At 37.8% G+C, this 13318-nt stretch overlaps 1 protein-coding gene across 2 annotated transcripts in view; it reads right to left on the bottom strand.

Moving 5' to 3' along the window:
- The window catches only part of LARS1 (leucyl-tRNA synthetase 1), a 65351-nt gene that overhangs the window by 22860 nt on the left and 29173 nt on the right, over positions 1 to 13318 (bottom strand). For both annotated transcript variants that reach the window (XM_052642571.1, XM_052642572.1), the window contains exons 15-22: positions 11777 to 11854; positions 8094 to 8179; positions 7934 to 7999; positions 7622 to 7704; positions 7086 to 7224; positions 5957 to 6169; positions 4504 to 4561; positions 2415 to 2478 (exon numbers count right to left, since the gene is read on the bottom strand). In XM_052642571.1, coding sequence (XP_052498531.1) covers positions 2415 to 2478; positions 4504 to 4561; positions 5957 to 6169; positions 7086 to 7224; positions 7622 to 7704; positions 7934 to 7999; positions 8094 to 8179; positions 11777 to 11854 — 787 coding nt within the window. The remainder of the gene's footprint in view (positions 1 to 2414; positions 2479 to 4503; positions 4562 to 5956; positions 6170 to 7085; positions 7225 to 7621; positions 7705 to 7933; positions 8000 to 8093; positions 8180 to 11776; positions 11855 to 13318) is intronic.

The following is a 13318-nucleotide window of genomic DNA, read 5'->3' on the forward strand; positions in this document are numbered from 1 at the left end:
TCACTTTTCACTTTCATGCACTGGAGACGGAAATGGCAACCCACTCCAGTGTTCTTGCCTGGAGAATCCCAGGGACAGAGGAGCCTGGGGGGCTGCTGTCTGTGAGGTTGCAGAGTCGGACACAACTGAAGTGACTTAGCAGCAGCAGCAGCAGACAGCATATTAAAAAGCAGAGACATTACTTTGCCAACAAAGGTCCGTCTAGTCAAAGCTACGGTTTTTCTAGTAGTCATGTATGGATGTGAGAGTTGGACTGTAAAGAAAGCTGAGAGCCGAAGAACTGATTCTTTTGAACTGTGGTGTTGGAGAAGACCCTTGAGAGTCCCTTGGACTGCAAGGAGATCAAACCAGTCCATCCTAAAGGAAATCAGTCCTGAATATTCACTGGAAGGACTGATGCTGAAGCTGAAACTCTACTTTGGCCACCTGATGCGAAGAACTGACTCATTTGAAAAGACCCTGATACTGGGAAAGACTGATGACAGGAGGAGAAGGGGATAACAGGGGATGATATGGTTGGATGGCTTCACCAACTAGATGGACATGAGTCTGAAGAGGCTCCAGGAGTTGGCGATGGACAAGGAAGCCTGGCATGCTGCAGTCCATGAGGTCGCAAAGAGTTGGACGTGACTGAACTGAACTGAACTGATGGATCTTGTCTGTGACAATATTACTATGATATTTCTCTAATGATGATTTTATATTTCACTCAATTCTTCCACATTTATTAGTTGGAATTCTTCTGAAAAGAAGAACAGTCCCTACTCCCCAACTTACTTATTCAATAATTACTATATATCCCTAAGGGTTCATGAATATTTAATTTATGCAAGGGGTTATAATTCAATACTATATTATTTACTTTGTCTCTTAAAAAGTTCTTGCTTGGGCAATTGGGAGCCCCTTCAAGCTGGCTCCTGTGCCCTTTGAAACTGTCCCCATCCTTTCTGAAACATTTTCTCATTTTCTGGCATCATAAAATATTCCATGTGCATTTTGTATTTTCCCTACTCCAGACCTCAAATCAATCCCTGCTCCTAGGACCCTAGTTCCTTTTACTAGAGAATGGTATTTAGAAACCAAGATCTGAATGCCAGGTGTTTCACCGTTAACAAGTGTTTCAGTATCCACAGGCTCTCAACAAAACTAGGAAATAAATGCATGTATACTAACCCACACATAAATCTATGTTTATTTTTATTTATTTTTAAAATATTTATGTTATTTGGCTGCACTGGGTCTTAGTTTCAGCATGCGGGACTTCAGTCTCCACTGCGGCATGTAAGATCCAATTCCCTGACCAGGGATTGAACTGGAGTCCCCTCCATTGGGAGCAGAAAGTTTTAGCCACTGGACTACCAGGGAAATCCCTATGTTTATTTTTATGTCTGTCTGTATAAAAAGTAAAACCCATGAGTTTATGCTGATACTGCCAATTTCAATCCAACACCAGGGAGTTCATTTGAGCATTTCCTCTTAACTTATTTATAGCTTCTGACACTGAGCTCTCACCAACAATATTTGTTCAATCCCAGTAAACATACAAAAGTTCCAGAACTGCTAATATACACTTCTTTTAAAAAAAAAACTAACTACTATTGTGTAGAGTTCTTTTCGTCTTACTATGTTGTCAAAATACTGTTTTTCTAAGCAACTTAGGTTAGTTAGTTCTTCCCTATCCCTTTCAGTACAGTCTCAAACTGTGGTAGCCTTGATCAACAAAAAGAAGTGCCATGCTGACCAAAGGCTAGGTTACATAAGGAAGGACTGGCTCCTGCAGGTTAGAGAGTACATTTTTTCTCCTGACAAAGTAATGATTAAATGAAATAGCAATGAAGTCAGGGAAACATATTTTTCAAACAAATATGTCTTAACGTCTCTACAAACCAACTATTTAATTTTAGAAATAGCATGAAATTGGGTTTGCAGGTGGCACTACTGGTAAAGAGCCCACCTGCCAATGCAGGAGACATAAAAGATGTGAGCTCAGTCCCTGAGTTGGGAAGATCCCCTGGCGGAGGGCATGGCAATCCACTCCAGTACTCTTGCCTAGAGAACTCCACTGACAGAGGAGCCTGGTGGTTACAATCCATAGGGTCGCCAAGAGTTAGACATGACTGAAGCAACTTACCCCAGCATGAAATTAGGAACAAATCAGGCCGCACTAACAGTGAGTTTCCTTTGAAAGAAGACTCTAATAATCTTAGCTTAAATTTGTTTCTAAACAGATATTAGCAATTCTTACATTTTAAAAATTATGTCGCTTGTACACAAAGAAAACATGAATATTTTAAAGTACTGGTAAAAGCTAAAGAGAAAAGCAATGAAACTGAAACAAGAATGCTAACTGTCTTCTGCAGTCTGAGGAGAACTGGGGACACTAAACAGCAGCAAGGACAAAAACCTATACTCACCATCAGCTGAGTATTTATCAACAGCTTGGGACAAAGTGAGGAAGTTGCCTGTGGATTTTGACATCTGAAAAAGAAAGTCAATGATAAGGCTTTAGTAAGAGTATATATAAATAAAATAAACCAGATCAGCCACATCAAATTAAATGAGCAGGCTATAATTAGATAAAGATAAAAAGGATTAGAAACATGCAAAGGAAAAGACACCTTACACTTATTTTACAGAGGAAAAAACTGAAATCCAGTCAATACAATGACTTGCCTGAGTAACTAATCTTGTCAGTGACAAAGCCAGGACAACATCTCCTGTGTGACACTCAGTCCATGGCTCTTTCCATTAACTGACACTGTTGCTTGGGAATTGGTTTAGACCTGTGCAATGATTACACTATAACTATGGAACACTTCAGCTGGTTATAAGAGCTTTGTAACAATTAGAGTCATTCAGAAATGAATGGACAAGCTCACTAGGTCAAAATTAGGACTTTAGGAAACTTCTTATCATTAGGGTCACAACAGTTGCTTACTCAAGTTGTGCTCTGCCTCAGGGCAGCACAAGTAAGTAGGCACTGTGCACAGCCCACCAATCTTTATTGTTTAAAAAACTGCTGTGCTTGGTAACTTTGCTAACACCAAAGAGAAGTGGCCATTCTATCAAGTTTCTACTACAGAGCAGTAAAATCTTGTAATAAAATGAGTATGAAACTTAAGTGAAAGTGTTAGTCGCTCAGTCATGTCCAACTCTTTGCGACCCTATGGCTCCTCTGTCCATGGAATTCTCCAGGCAAGAATAGTGGAGTGGGTAGCCATTCCCTTCTCCAGCAGATCTTCCTGATCCAGGGATTGAATATGGGATGTCCTGAATTGCAAGCAGATTCTTTACTGTCTGAGCCACCAGGAAAGCCCTCTACCAGGAACATACAGTGTATACATAACACAACAATGTGGAGACCAAAGGAAACATGTTATATTAATAGCAGGATTTATATTTGTACTCTCATATACACACATGCACACACATATATATGTAAATACATATACAGTTCCACTTTGGCCTACAAAGAAAAAATGAGTTCAACAATCAAAAGTCCTTGCTGATTTAACAAAATCTATAAAGTAGCTATTTTTCAGCCTAATGTACAAGTTATCCTAAATGAACTTTTTTTATTCCCTGTTAGGGCACTGGTTAAAAAAATATCTCATTTTGCAATTCATCTCATCTGCTATTTGTTTAAATCTATAACTATTTTCATTATGATACAGCAATGAATATTCTTTAATCATTAATATTCCATCAGATATATCAAGATTCAATGGTTGGACCAGGTCCAACTTGTTAGAATTGTTATTAATGAGAAATATATAACATTGCAATTTAATTTTTTTGTTTAGTTGAGGAAGCGTGCCCCTTTCTCATGTGCACAAAGGCATTATAGGGGCACAAAAGGGCTTGTCAAGAGGTTGGTATAACTCCTGTTGAGGATACTGAATAATCAGATACTTATGAAGCATTAAAAAAATCATATATATTAATATATGTACTATCATTATACTACTATGATACTACTAGTGTAACTGTAGTATATTAGTAGCAATAGGGGAAGTTGCAGTAGTATAGGGAGAGAGATACTGTCTGGAAAGAAGCATTAAATAACACTTAAGAATACTACAGGCTCCAGAATTCTATTATTCTAATTTAGAGGCTAGTCACAGTAAAAAACAAAAAACCACCAAATTATTTTCTCAACTTAATGAGAAAGATATTGTAGGATCACAAAGCTAAAATCTTTATATTTCCTGTCCCTTTCTCTGTCTCTCTTCTCTGATAACAATCCGTCACTCTGTCACTCTAAGACAATTATTATATAGGAAAGTTTTCTTCATTCCACCTCTCAATTAATACCATCTACTCCACTTAAACTCAATTTTAAAGATAAATCTTTAATTTACATTGGTAGTACTAAAACTTTTAAATGCAAGATTTTTAACTCTCTGATTTTCATATTCTTTATTTCTTTAAGAAAGTACAACATCCTAAATCTGAAAAACATTTCTGCAGAATTCTAACGTTTCAAGAGGTAATAAGCATTACCTTCTCAGAGTTGAGGAGGAGATGTCCATTCGCTCTCACAGCTACAGGCCATTTATCACTTGACAGGTAAATGTTTAAAGATAGAAAATAAAATTTAAAGATTATGGTTTAGCCTTAAAAACTTGAGGTAAATGCTAACAGTCATAAACATTTCTTAAGGCAAATGTGCAGGGATATTTATTGAGTCCTGTTTATAACAGGAAACAAATGAAAACAAGTATCCATTAGTAAAAGGACTGGTTTATAAATTATGGTGCAATCATACGATGAAATACTATGAACTATCTTAAAAATACAGGTCGGGCTATATATAGAGATATAAAAAGATCTTTGTTGTTTAGTCACTAAGCTGTGTCTGACTCTTTTGCAACCCCATGGACTGCAGCCCGTCAGGGTCCTCTGTCCATGGGATTTCCCAGGCAGGAATACTGAAATGGGTTGTTATTTTCTTCTCCAGGGGATCTTCCCGACCCAGGGATTGAACCCACATCTCCTGCATTGCAGGTGGATTCTTTCCCACTGTGCCACCAGGGATAGATCATCTTCCATGAAAAGTTGCAGTGAAAATCACATGAGTTACTAAAAGTGATTATAACAGTGGTAACATAAGCACCTGAAGCTATCACTTATCTATAATTTTAACACCCTCATATATGTCCAAAACTTGATGCAATGGGATAAATATTCAACCATGTTACTAACAAGTACTTCTAAGACACCTGATTTCTCCAAAAACACATTTAAACCAACAGAGAAAACTAACTGAATGACAAGAACCACATCAGATTTATTTTATTCCTCTTCTTCAAAATCTCTCTTTTATTCTTGAGAAAGAAAATGTAATCTCATTCTAAATGCAATCTCACCCTAAATACAAGAAGTTCCATGAGATTGCTTCGGTTCTGCAAAATAAAATTTGAATAGTGGGAGGGGTTTGTTTCTCCAGCTACTTGAAGACAGGAGAGAAAGACACAGGGACATGTCTGGGTCAAAAGGGAAGATGACAGAAGGAATACTCTTGAGCACATTGTATTAAAAATGCATCTCTGATCCAGATTCTAGTCAGAACATCATGACTTAATACTGGAAACTTGGGGCTCTCAGCTCTAAAGGGATGTTTCCTTCCCATTCTAATGACCTAGGCTCTGTTTGAAATTGCCTGTTATTTCAGCATCTTAACAGGTCAAATGAGTCATGTAATAGGTCAAGCATATTACTGACTGACCATCAAAGTATCTGAAATGTGAAATGCTTTGGCAGCCCAAAGCAGGTACGAGAATTTCTGGATATAATAGGAGAAGGTGTGCTTTCTCCTTCTGTACATTTAATGTAAGAGAAAGAATGTATTGGCAAATCTAACCTTACCCTCTATAATAACATCAGTATATTTGAAGCCACAAGGAACCCTTGTCAATAATCAATACGTTTAGTTTACATCTTTTTTAGCACTCACCATTCTTCTGGCCACATAGCCACATGATTATAAAGGAAATATGAAAGATGATTTGGAATAAGATCCTTGCCAGAGGCTCGAAGATCCACAGGATACCAGAACTCAAATTCCTGCTTTAACTGATCTAATTTTTCCTTTGGGATCTGAGTCTTAGGAAATGGAGCTTCCTTGAAGAAAATATAATCCCAAACCCCCTTGGTCATTTGCTGTGGTCTGTATTAAAATAAAAGTAACGAATAAACAACAATAGAACATATATATATATAGTTTCTTTGAAAAAAAACAGCATTCTAATCCAACCATAAAGTAGAAATCTTTTTTTTTTTTTTTAAGTATTTATTCTGTTTATTCATTTATTTGGCCGTGCTGAGTCTTAGCTGTGGCATGGGGGATTGTCATTGCATCGTGCCAGATCTTTCATTTCAGTACACAGACTCTTTAGTTGTGGCACACAGGCTCAGTAGTTGCACAACTCGGCCTTAGTTGCTCCTCAGCATGTAGGATCTTAGTTCCCCGACTAGGGATTAAACCTGCATCCCGTGCATTTCAAGGTAGATTCTTAACTCCTGGACCACCAGTGAAGTCCCAGAAATCATTTTCTCAATGTTCTACAGTAACAAATGAGAACAAGAGACTCCCATAAGGATAAAGAGTGAGTAACAGAGGGGTTATTTATTACTTTTTCTCAATTCAACAGCAAAACCATCATAACAAAATTCCACTAAATGAATTCTTATAAAAACTAATAATTAGAAAGTATTTTCAGGGACTTCTCTGGTGGTCCAGGGGTTAAGAATCTGCCTTCCAATGCAGGGGACATGGATTCAATCCCTGGTTGGGGAACTAAGATCCCACTTGCCAAGGGGCAAATAAGACCACATTCTGCAACTATAGAACCCATGCGCTCTGAAGCCTGCACACCACAATTAGAGAGAAAGCTTGAGCACTGAAAAGTCCTTGCACTGCATCTAAAGATCCGGAACGCCAGAACAAAGATATTGCCTCAACTGAGATCAAATGCATCCAAAAATAAATTAATTTTTTTTTAAAAAAGCATTTTCAATATATAAATCAAAAGATGGTATCTCATGCTAACAAATCACCTTTCTTCCTCTATCCATTTACCAACCTGATGCCCAACGGAGACTCTGCTTGCCCACGCAAGTTACCTCCCTGCAGCAGGTGTGCAACTGTGTAAAAGGCCATGTAAATAGTAGAGTCAGAGAGCGATTCAATCAGCCACTGCTCATCCCACGGCAAACGAGTACCTACAAGTAAAAGGAAGAAAATTCGCGTAAGATGAATCTAAGAGACACTTCATTCCCAGAATTCACATTTTCAAAACCAGGTCTCTAGCACTGACAAAGCTACTTCTGTAGGTTCTTAAATTTACTTGAATAATAGAAACTGATAAATTTTTTTTTTAATGGTGAAGCACTAGAAATTTTCTATTAAAAATAACTGCACCATAAAACTATATGGGTTAGATACTTCTACCATCAGGTGAATAGGAGGGGGGACCAGATCCTAGTTTCTCTCACCCTCTAACCAAAAACCTCTCACTTCCAGCTCAGAAAAACAATAGAAGAGAAGGGAAAATGGCAAAGGGTTAACCTGCTATGTAACCGGAAAAGTCATTCACACGGAAACCTGAAGTTTGCTTACCTAAGCCGTAAGTTCTCGAGCAAGCGTGCTCCTGCAGCCAATCTAAGGTTGCTTCAAAATTCCTCCTAGTCTCCTCACAGTACCTGGACAGAGCAGAATATAAAGTGTTTCTCCTCTTCAGCTTCACTGTCTTCCTCGTTTCTCATCTCCTTCCCCTTCCCCTTGGAGAAGGGAATGGCAACCCACTCTAGTATTCTTGCCTGAAGAATTCCATGGAAGGAGGAGCCTAGCAGGCTACAGTCCAGACTCACAGAGTTGGACATGACTGAGCAACTAACACTTCCCCTTCCCCAGCACCTTCTCCCATCTTACGTTTCCAGGTTCTTTAAGCATTGGGATGTCTGTTTTTTCCAGTTCTGTTCTCCATAATCCAAGTACCTGGGAGTGGACAAATTGATTAAAAAAAAAAAAGTCAAGGATAAGCAAAGTGACGGGAAAAAATTTCTGCTTGCTATCTATAAAAGAAACTAACCACTGGTCACACAGGGCCACAACGCATTCATCTGAAGACCTGGACATAACTTGTTTCTCTGGTTCCATGTAAATATATGCATCTCCCTAGATGAAAGTAAATAAAAATATGTCAGATACTATGTCAAAGCAATCTCTATTCCTCAAGGATAAGAAAAGAAGTAACTTAAAAAAATAAATGCTCTACCACCAATAACTAAATTGCAAGTTTTCACTATGTCCTCCCTCTTCCCAGAGTAGAAGTTACTTGCCTTTCTTTCTGTATACCACTTGTTTCTGAAAAGGCCTGCATCTTTATTAATCAGGTGGATCACCTTCCCTAGGTACAGCTTATTCCTTTGCAGAGTAAAAAATGTTTGACAGCTTCTACTACTATGGTTTGAAGGCTATAGCAGCCTTCTATTTTTGTTATAAGAAAAACATAAAAATTGGAAACTAAATGCATGGAACTGCCTTTAAAAAAACACATGCATGAAAACTAGATATGGAAAATAATATTACTAAAGATTTATAGTATCGTGAAAAATTCCCACTAGAAAACTGACCATAAATTTTATTTTTTTTAATATTAAAACAATTATCTCTTAAGGTGTTACAATCCCAAGCTTATTAGGATAGTTTTTTAAAATAAGATTCAGCATTGTTATTCATAAAATGATTCACTGCTCTGTGTACTTAATGCAAGTTCTTCATACTGAAACAGGTAGGACTTTGGTTTAACAATGCTAAATTAAAAACAGACATTCAATTAACTCTGCTCCTTCTCGAAATTGGAACAAATGACAACAAAGAGGTTTTCTTTTTAATGGTATGAAGTTATAAAGACAAGAATGGGAGAGAAATAACATCAACCAAATTTTGGAAACTAAAAAGCAGAATGACTGACAATTGTATTAGTGGACCAAAGGAAGCTAGCTGAATCCTAAGCCCACAGGAGAGAAAGCTGAATTCTTGTGGCTCAGTTGGTGAAGAATCTGCCTGCAATGCAGGGGACCTGGGTTCAATCCCTGGGTTGGGAAGAACCCCCGGAGAAGGGAAAGGCTACCCACTCCTGTATTCTGGCCTGGAGAATTCCACAGACTGGATAGTCTATAGGGTTGCAAAGAGTCAGACACGACTGAGCAACTTTCACTTCACTTCACTTGCATTACAGAACCTCCAAAAGACTCAAGATTTGTGGCACAAGACAGTTCTGGAAAAGGAGGTAACATGAGGCTGGAAAGAGGAAGACTAACTGAAGTCTTTTAAAGAAGTTAGAACCAGATACCCTAATCCCACACTATGGAAACCAGTAGCTGCCTCTCCCTGTGCCTGCAGAGCAATGAGGGTTTACGCTCCAGAGAGGACAACACAGTTTCCCAACCGGAGGACAAAGCTGAGGGAATGGGTTTCATAGTGAAAAGAGGGGGATTAAGGGAAAGTCAGCACATGGGTACTGATACCCACTCTAGCAATCTTCCTTCACGTTAGCTCCCAGAATGTTCACTTAGCTTAGACCCTTTAAGCCAGAAACTGAAGAATCTTCTGAGGGGAACCTAACAAACCACAAAGCCCTCATTAACAACAAGGCTAACATCAGGGCTTCCCTCTGGCCCAAATGGACCTTCCAGATCTCTCCCAGTGACAAGTCCTACCTATATCCAAAAAGGTTCCAATCATCTTTTTGCATGCACTCTTAAAAATCAATAGCCTTCCTCAGACTAATAAGAAATTAAAATTTCATATTCATGAAATAAGAATTGCAGCATCCTATCACGAAAGATCAGATAACAAACGTAAGTCCTTAAACTGGCTCTGAGTTGGTAAATGCTTAAGCTGAGTAAGAGGTATACAGGAATTCATTACACTACTCTACTTTTTTATGTTTGAAATTTTCTACACAAAGAAAAAAATCTAGTGATTTTTTAGGAATATTTATTTATACATACATGCACAAGCACATGTGGAGCTGATATAAAAAACACACAGTAAACAAATGCACAAAAACTCATAGGAAGAAAAAGTTGAGGGACTCCCCCAGAAGGAAAAGCAAAAGAACTTCCAGAGTCTAATAGAGCCAATATCTGAGTAGTAAGAATTCTGAAAACAAAAATAAAAAATAAGAAGGGATAAAACAACTAAACAAAAAGTTAATTTTCCCAGAATTGAAGAACAAAAAGTTTCCAGACTGAAGGAGCCAATCCTACACCCAGAAGAATGAATGAAAACTAATCTACACCAAATAAATCATCATGAAATTTCAAGAGAGGATTCTATACACTTGGGGAGGGAGGGGAGACATAGATCATGCCATACCAGTTTTGGCCTTCTTAACAGCATCACCAAACCAGAACACCATGGGTAATGGCCTTCAAATTTTTAAGGGAAAATTATTTCTAACCCAGAATCCTACATCCAAGCATTCAAGTATGAGGACAGAATAAAGATATTTCAGATATAGAAGGTCACAAAATTTACCTTCCAAGCACCCTTTTCCAGGAACATTTCTAGAGGCAGAGCTTCAACAAAGCAAGAAAGTAAATAAGAAAGAAGCAGCCATGGGGTCAAGGAGATTCAACTCAAGAAAAACAAAGGAAATCCTAAGTAACAGTGGAGGAACATCCCAGATGACATTTGTGCACGCCTACAGTAAGCAACCAGTCCAGATGACTACAACAGGCTGGAAGGCTCTGAGAGAGCTTTCTCTAAGATGTAAACAATAGCACACTGATATGTTTGAAAGTATAGAAAAGAAAAATAAACAGTTGGACAGAGTTTGGGGATGAAGTGTCTATAATTATATTTAAAAATAAAAAAGGTAGAGAAAGAAAAAAAAGACAATTATTAACTCCAAGGAAAATCAAAAGCTGAGGAAGAGAAATTCTCATTGTACACTACATTATGGATCAGCCATGTCTCAACACACTGACTACCTCTCTAACCTAAGTTATAATATACCTATACTAGGAAGATGTGGGGTGAAGAAGTATATACAAATGTGAGGTTAGAGGGGAAGACACAGGTTGGAGAAGAGTTAAATCGTGATCTTTCATAGCAGGAAATCAATGGCTAATGCCTAAAACTGAAAAAATTTTAAATTACACTTCAAGCATTTAGATTAGAGATCTGTAAGAGAGGTGGAGATACTAAAATAAATAACAAAACAGATGAAAGTAAGCCTGTCCAAGCAATAGAAATTTAAGAGGCTGTGGATGAATGGAGAGGAAACTGCTGCCTTTTTTTAACAAGTCTTACAGTCCACAGTCTCTCTGTATTACAGGGATATGTAACTATCAAAAACAAAAATTCAATTTCAAAAGTTCAGCAGCTAAGTAACTCAACAACAAAAAAAATTAAACAAAAGTGAAGAGGGGCAAAAGGATGAAAGCAAAAAGTAAAGCACTACAGAAAGAATTGTTAACTACCACTCCTGCAAATGGTCACTGCCAGAAAGCATCATTAAAGTTCACTGTATGTAATCTACACATGCCAACTTTAGACCATTACCTTCATCAACATCACAGGTGGGATGTTCAGGTTAAATGAATTGCTATTATTAAACAGGTCTTCAATTTTATATGTAAATAAAAGTATGTCTTTAATACAGCTCCAGGTTCTACTACAGAAAATTGCTAATTAACATTGTAAAGTCTATGAACCAAAAGCGCTTCTAAAACAGCCTTCAGGGGACAGTCTATTACATACAGTGTCGATCATCTTGTTTCTAATAGTCTTCTTTACGTCTTGGACCTTCTGTCCTTTAAATCCATCCACCAACATTACCTAAAAGGATAAGAAGTGTAAAAACACATACAATTAAAATTTGCTTTGGGTCCCCCCTTCAACTTTCTCCTACCTAAACTTACCTCCACAAACAACCAAGATATTTTTAGTGTGAAATTTATCATATTTATAACCATACATCTTTATTTTGGCACAGCTTGGACAATTAATACTTATAACACACTTGTTTTTCTTTTAGTGTAACCAGGATATGTATTATGAACATGATTAGAAAGAAAAGTTCACTTCCTTCCTTCCCACTTCTTAGGTTTCCATGTGGAGAGAATTCCTCTGCCCTAACTCACATCACTCCCGAAGGCTTTGGGGGAAGGAACAGAACCAATGCAGCTCAGCCCCAATTAGGTTTCTCTTTTCAACTCCATCTGTTGCCAGCAAGGATTCTCCTTTGCCTGGCCATGTGATAAACTTGGCTCTGAGAGGAAGGCCTACGGTTTCTCAACTCTGCCTTTTATGTAATGGGGAGATTTAATTCTCAGGCAAAGTATTGCCTTGCCCATTGCTGTCACAGAGCTAAGACACCATTCCCTTCCGACTGATACTGACCTCCATCTATCTGATTCCTGTTGACTCTTTCAAATAGGTTTTATCTTTTTGAGATTTTGGGGGTTTTTTGGCCATACCTCACAGCTTGTAGGATTTTAGTTCCCAATCCAGGGATCAAACTTGGGCCTTCAGCAATGAGAATGCAGAGTACTAAGCACAGGATCACCAGGGAATTCCCAATACTTTCTACCTTAAGTGGAAAGACATGTTTTCTATTTTCACCTCCAATCCTCTAACGTGCCAAAATGCTCCACATCTATTTAATTCATCATTATGAAATTATAGATTATTGATTATCATGGCACAGGGGTTAACAGCACAAATCTTAGAGCCAAGTTGCCTAGTTTCAGTTCCAGCTCTGCTTTGACCTGGCTATCTGGCTGATACTGGGTAAATTACTTAGTGTCTTAGTACCTCAATTTCCTTATCTGTTAAATGGGAATAAGTGCCTACTTTGCAAGGTCATTTTGAGATATAAATAAGTGAATATGTAAGTGCTATATTAGTGTTGGCTTTTAGTGTCATCTAAAACATGGATGAGTTGAGTTTTAAAGAAAACATATAAACAATATTTGGTCATACAGAGAAATAGAAAGCAAAAGTAAAAAACATTCTCATTTACAGCCTTAAAAATCTTCATTTCAACCTCAAGTTACTAACAACTTGACTGGGTTTTTACTTTCACTAGCCTCGCCTTCTTTCCATGGAAATGTAAGCCACATTAATATATGTACAGTAAGGAGAAAAGAGAGGCTCAAAAATGGTGCTAAGATGGCATGCAGTAGTTGTATTAACAAGTAAATTAATGAACTGAATGAAACTGCTTATTTAAAATTTCATCTCATTAAGAGAACAAAGGGACCGGGTATTGTCCATGCAATAAACCTTTGGCGTGTATTG

The sequence above is a fragment of the Budorcas taxicolor genome, chromosome 7 (assembly GCF_023091745.1).
Source record: "Budorcas taxicolor isolate Tak-1 chromosome 7, Takin1.1, whole genome shotgun sequence".
Classification (NCBI taxonomy): domain Eukaryota; kingdom Metazoa; phylum Chordata; class Mammalia; order Artiodactyla; family Bovidae; genus Budorcas; species Budorcas taxicolor.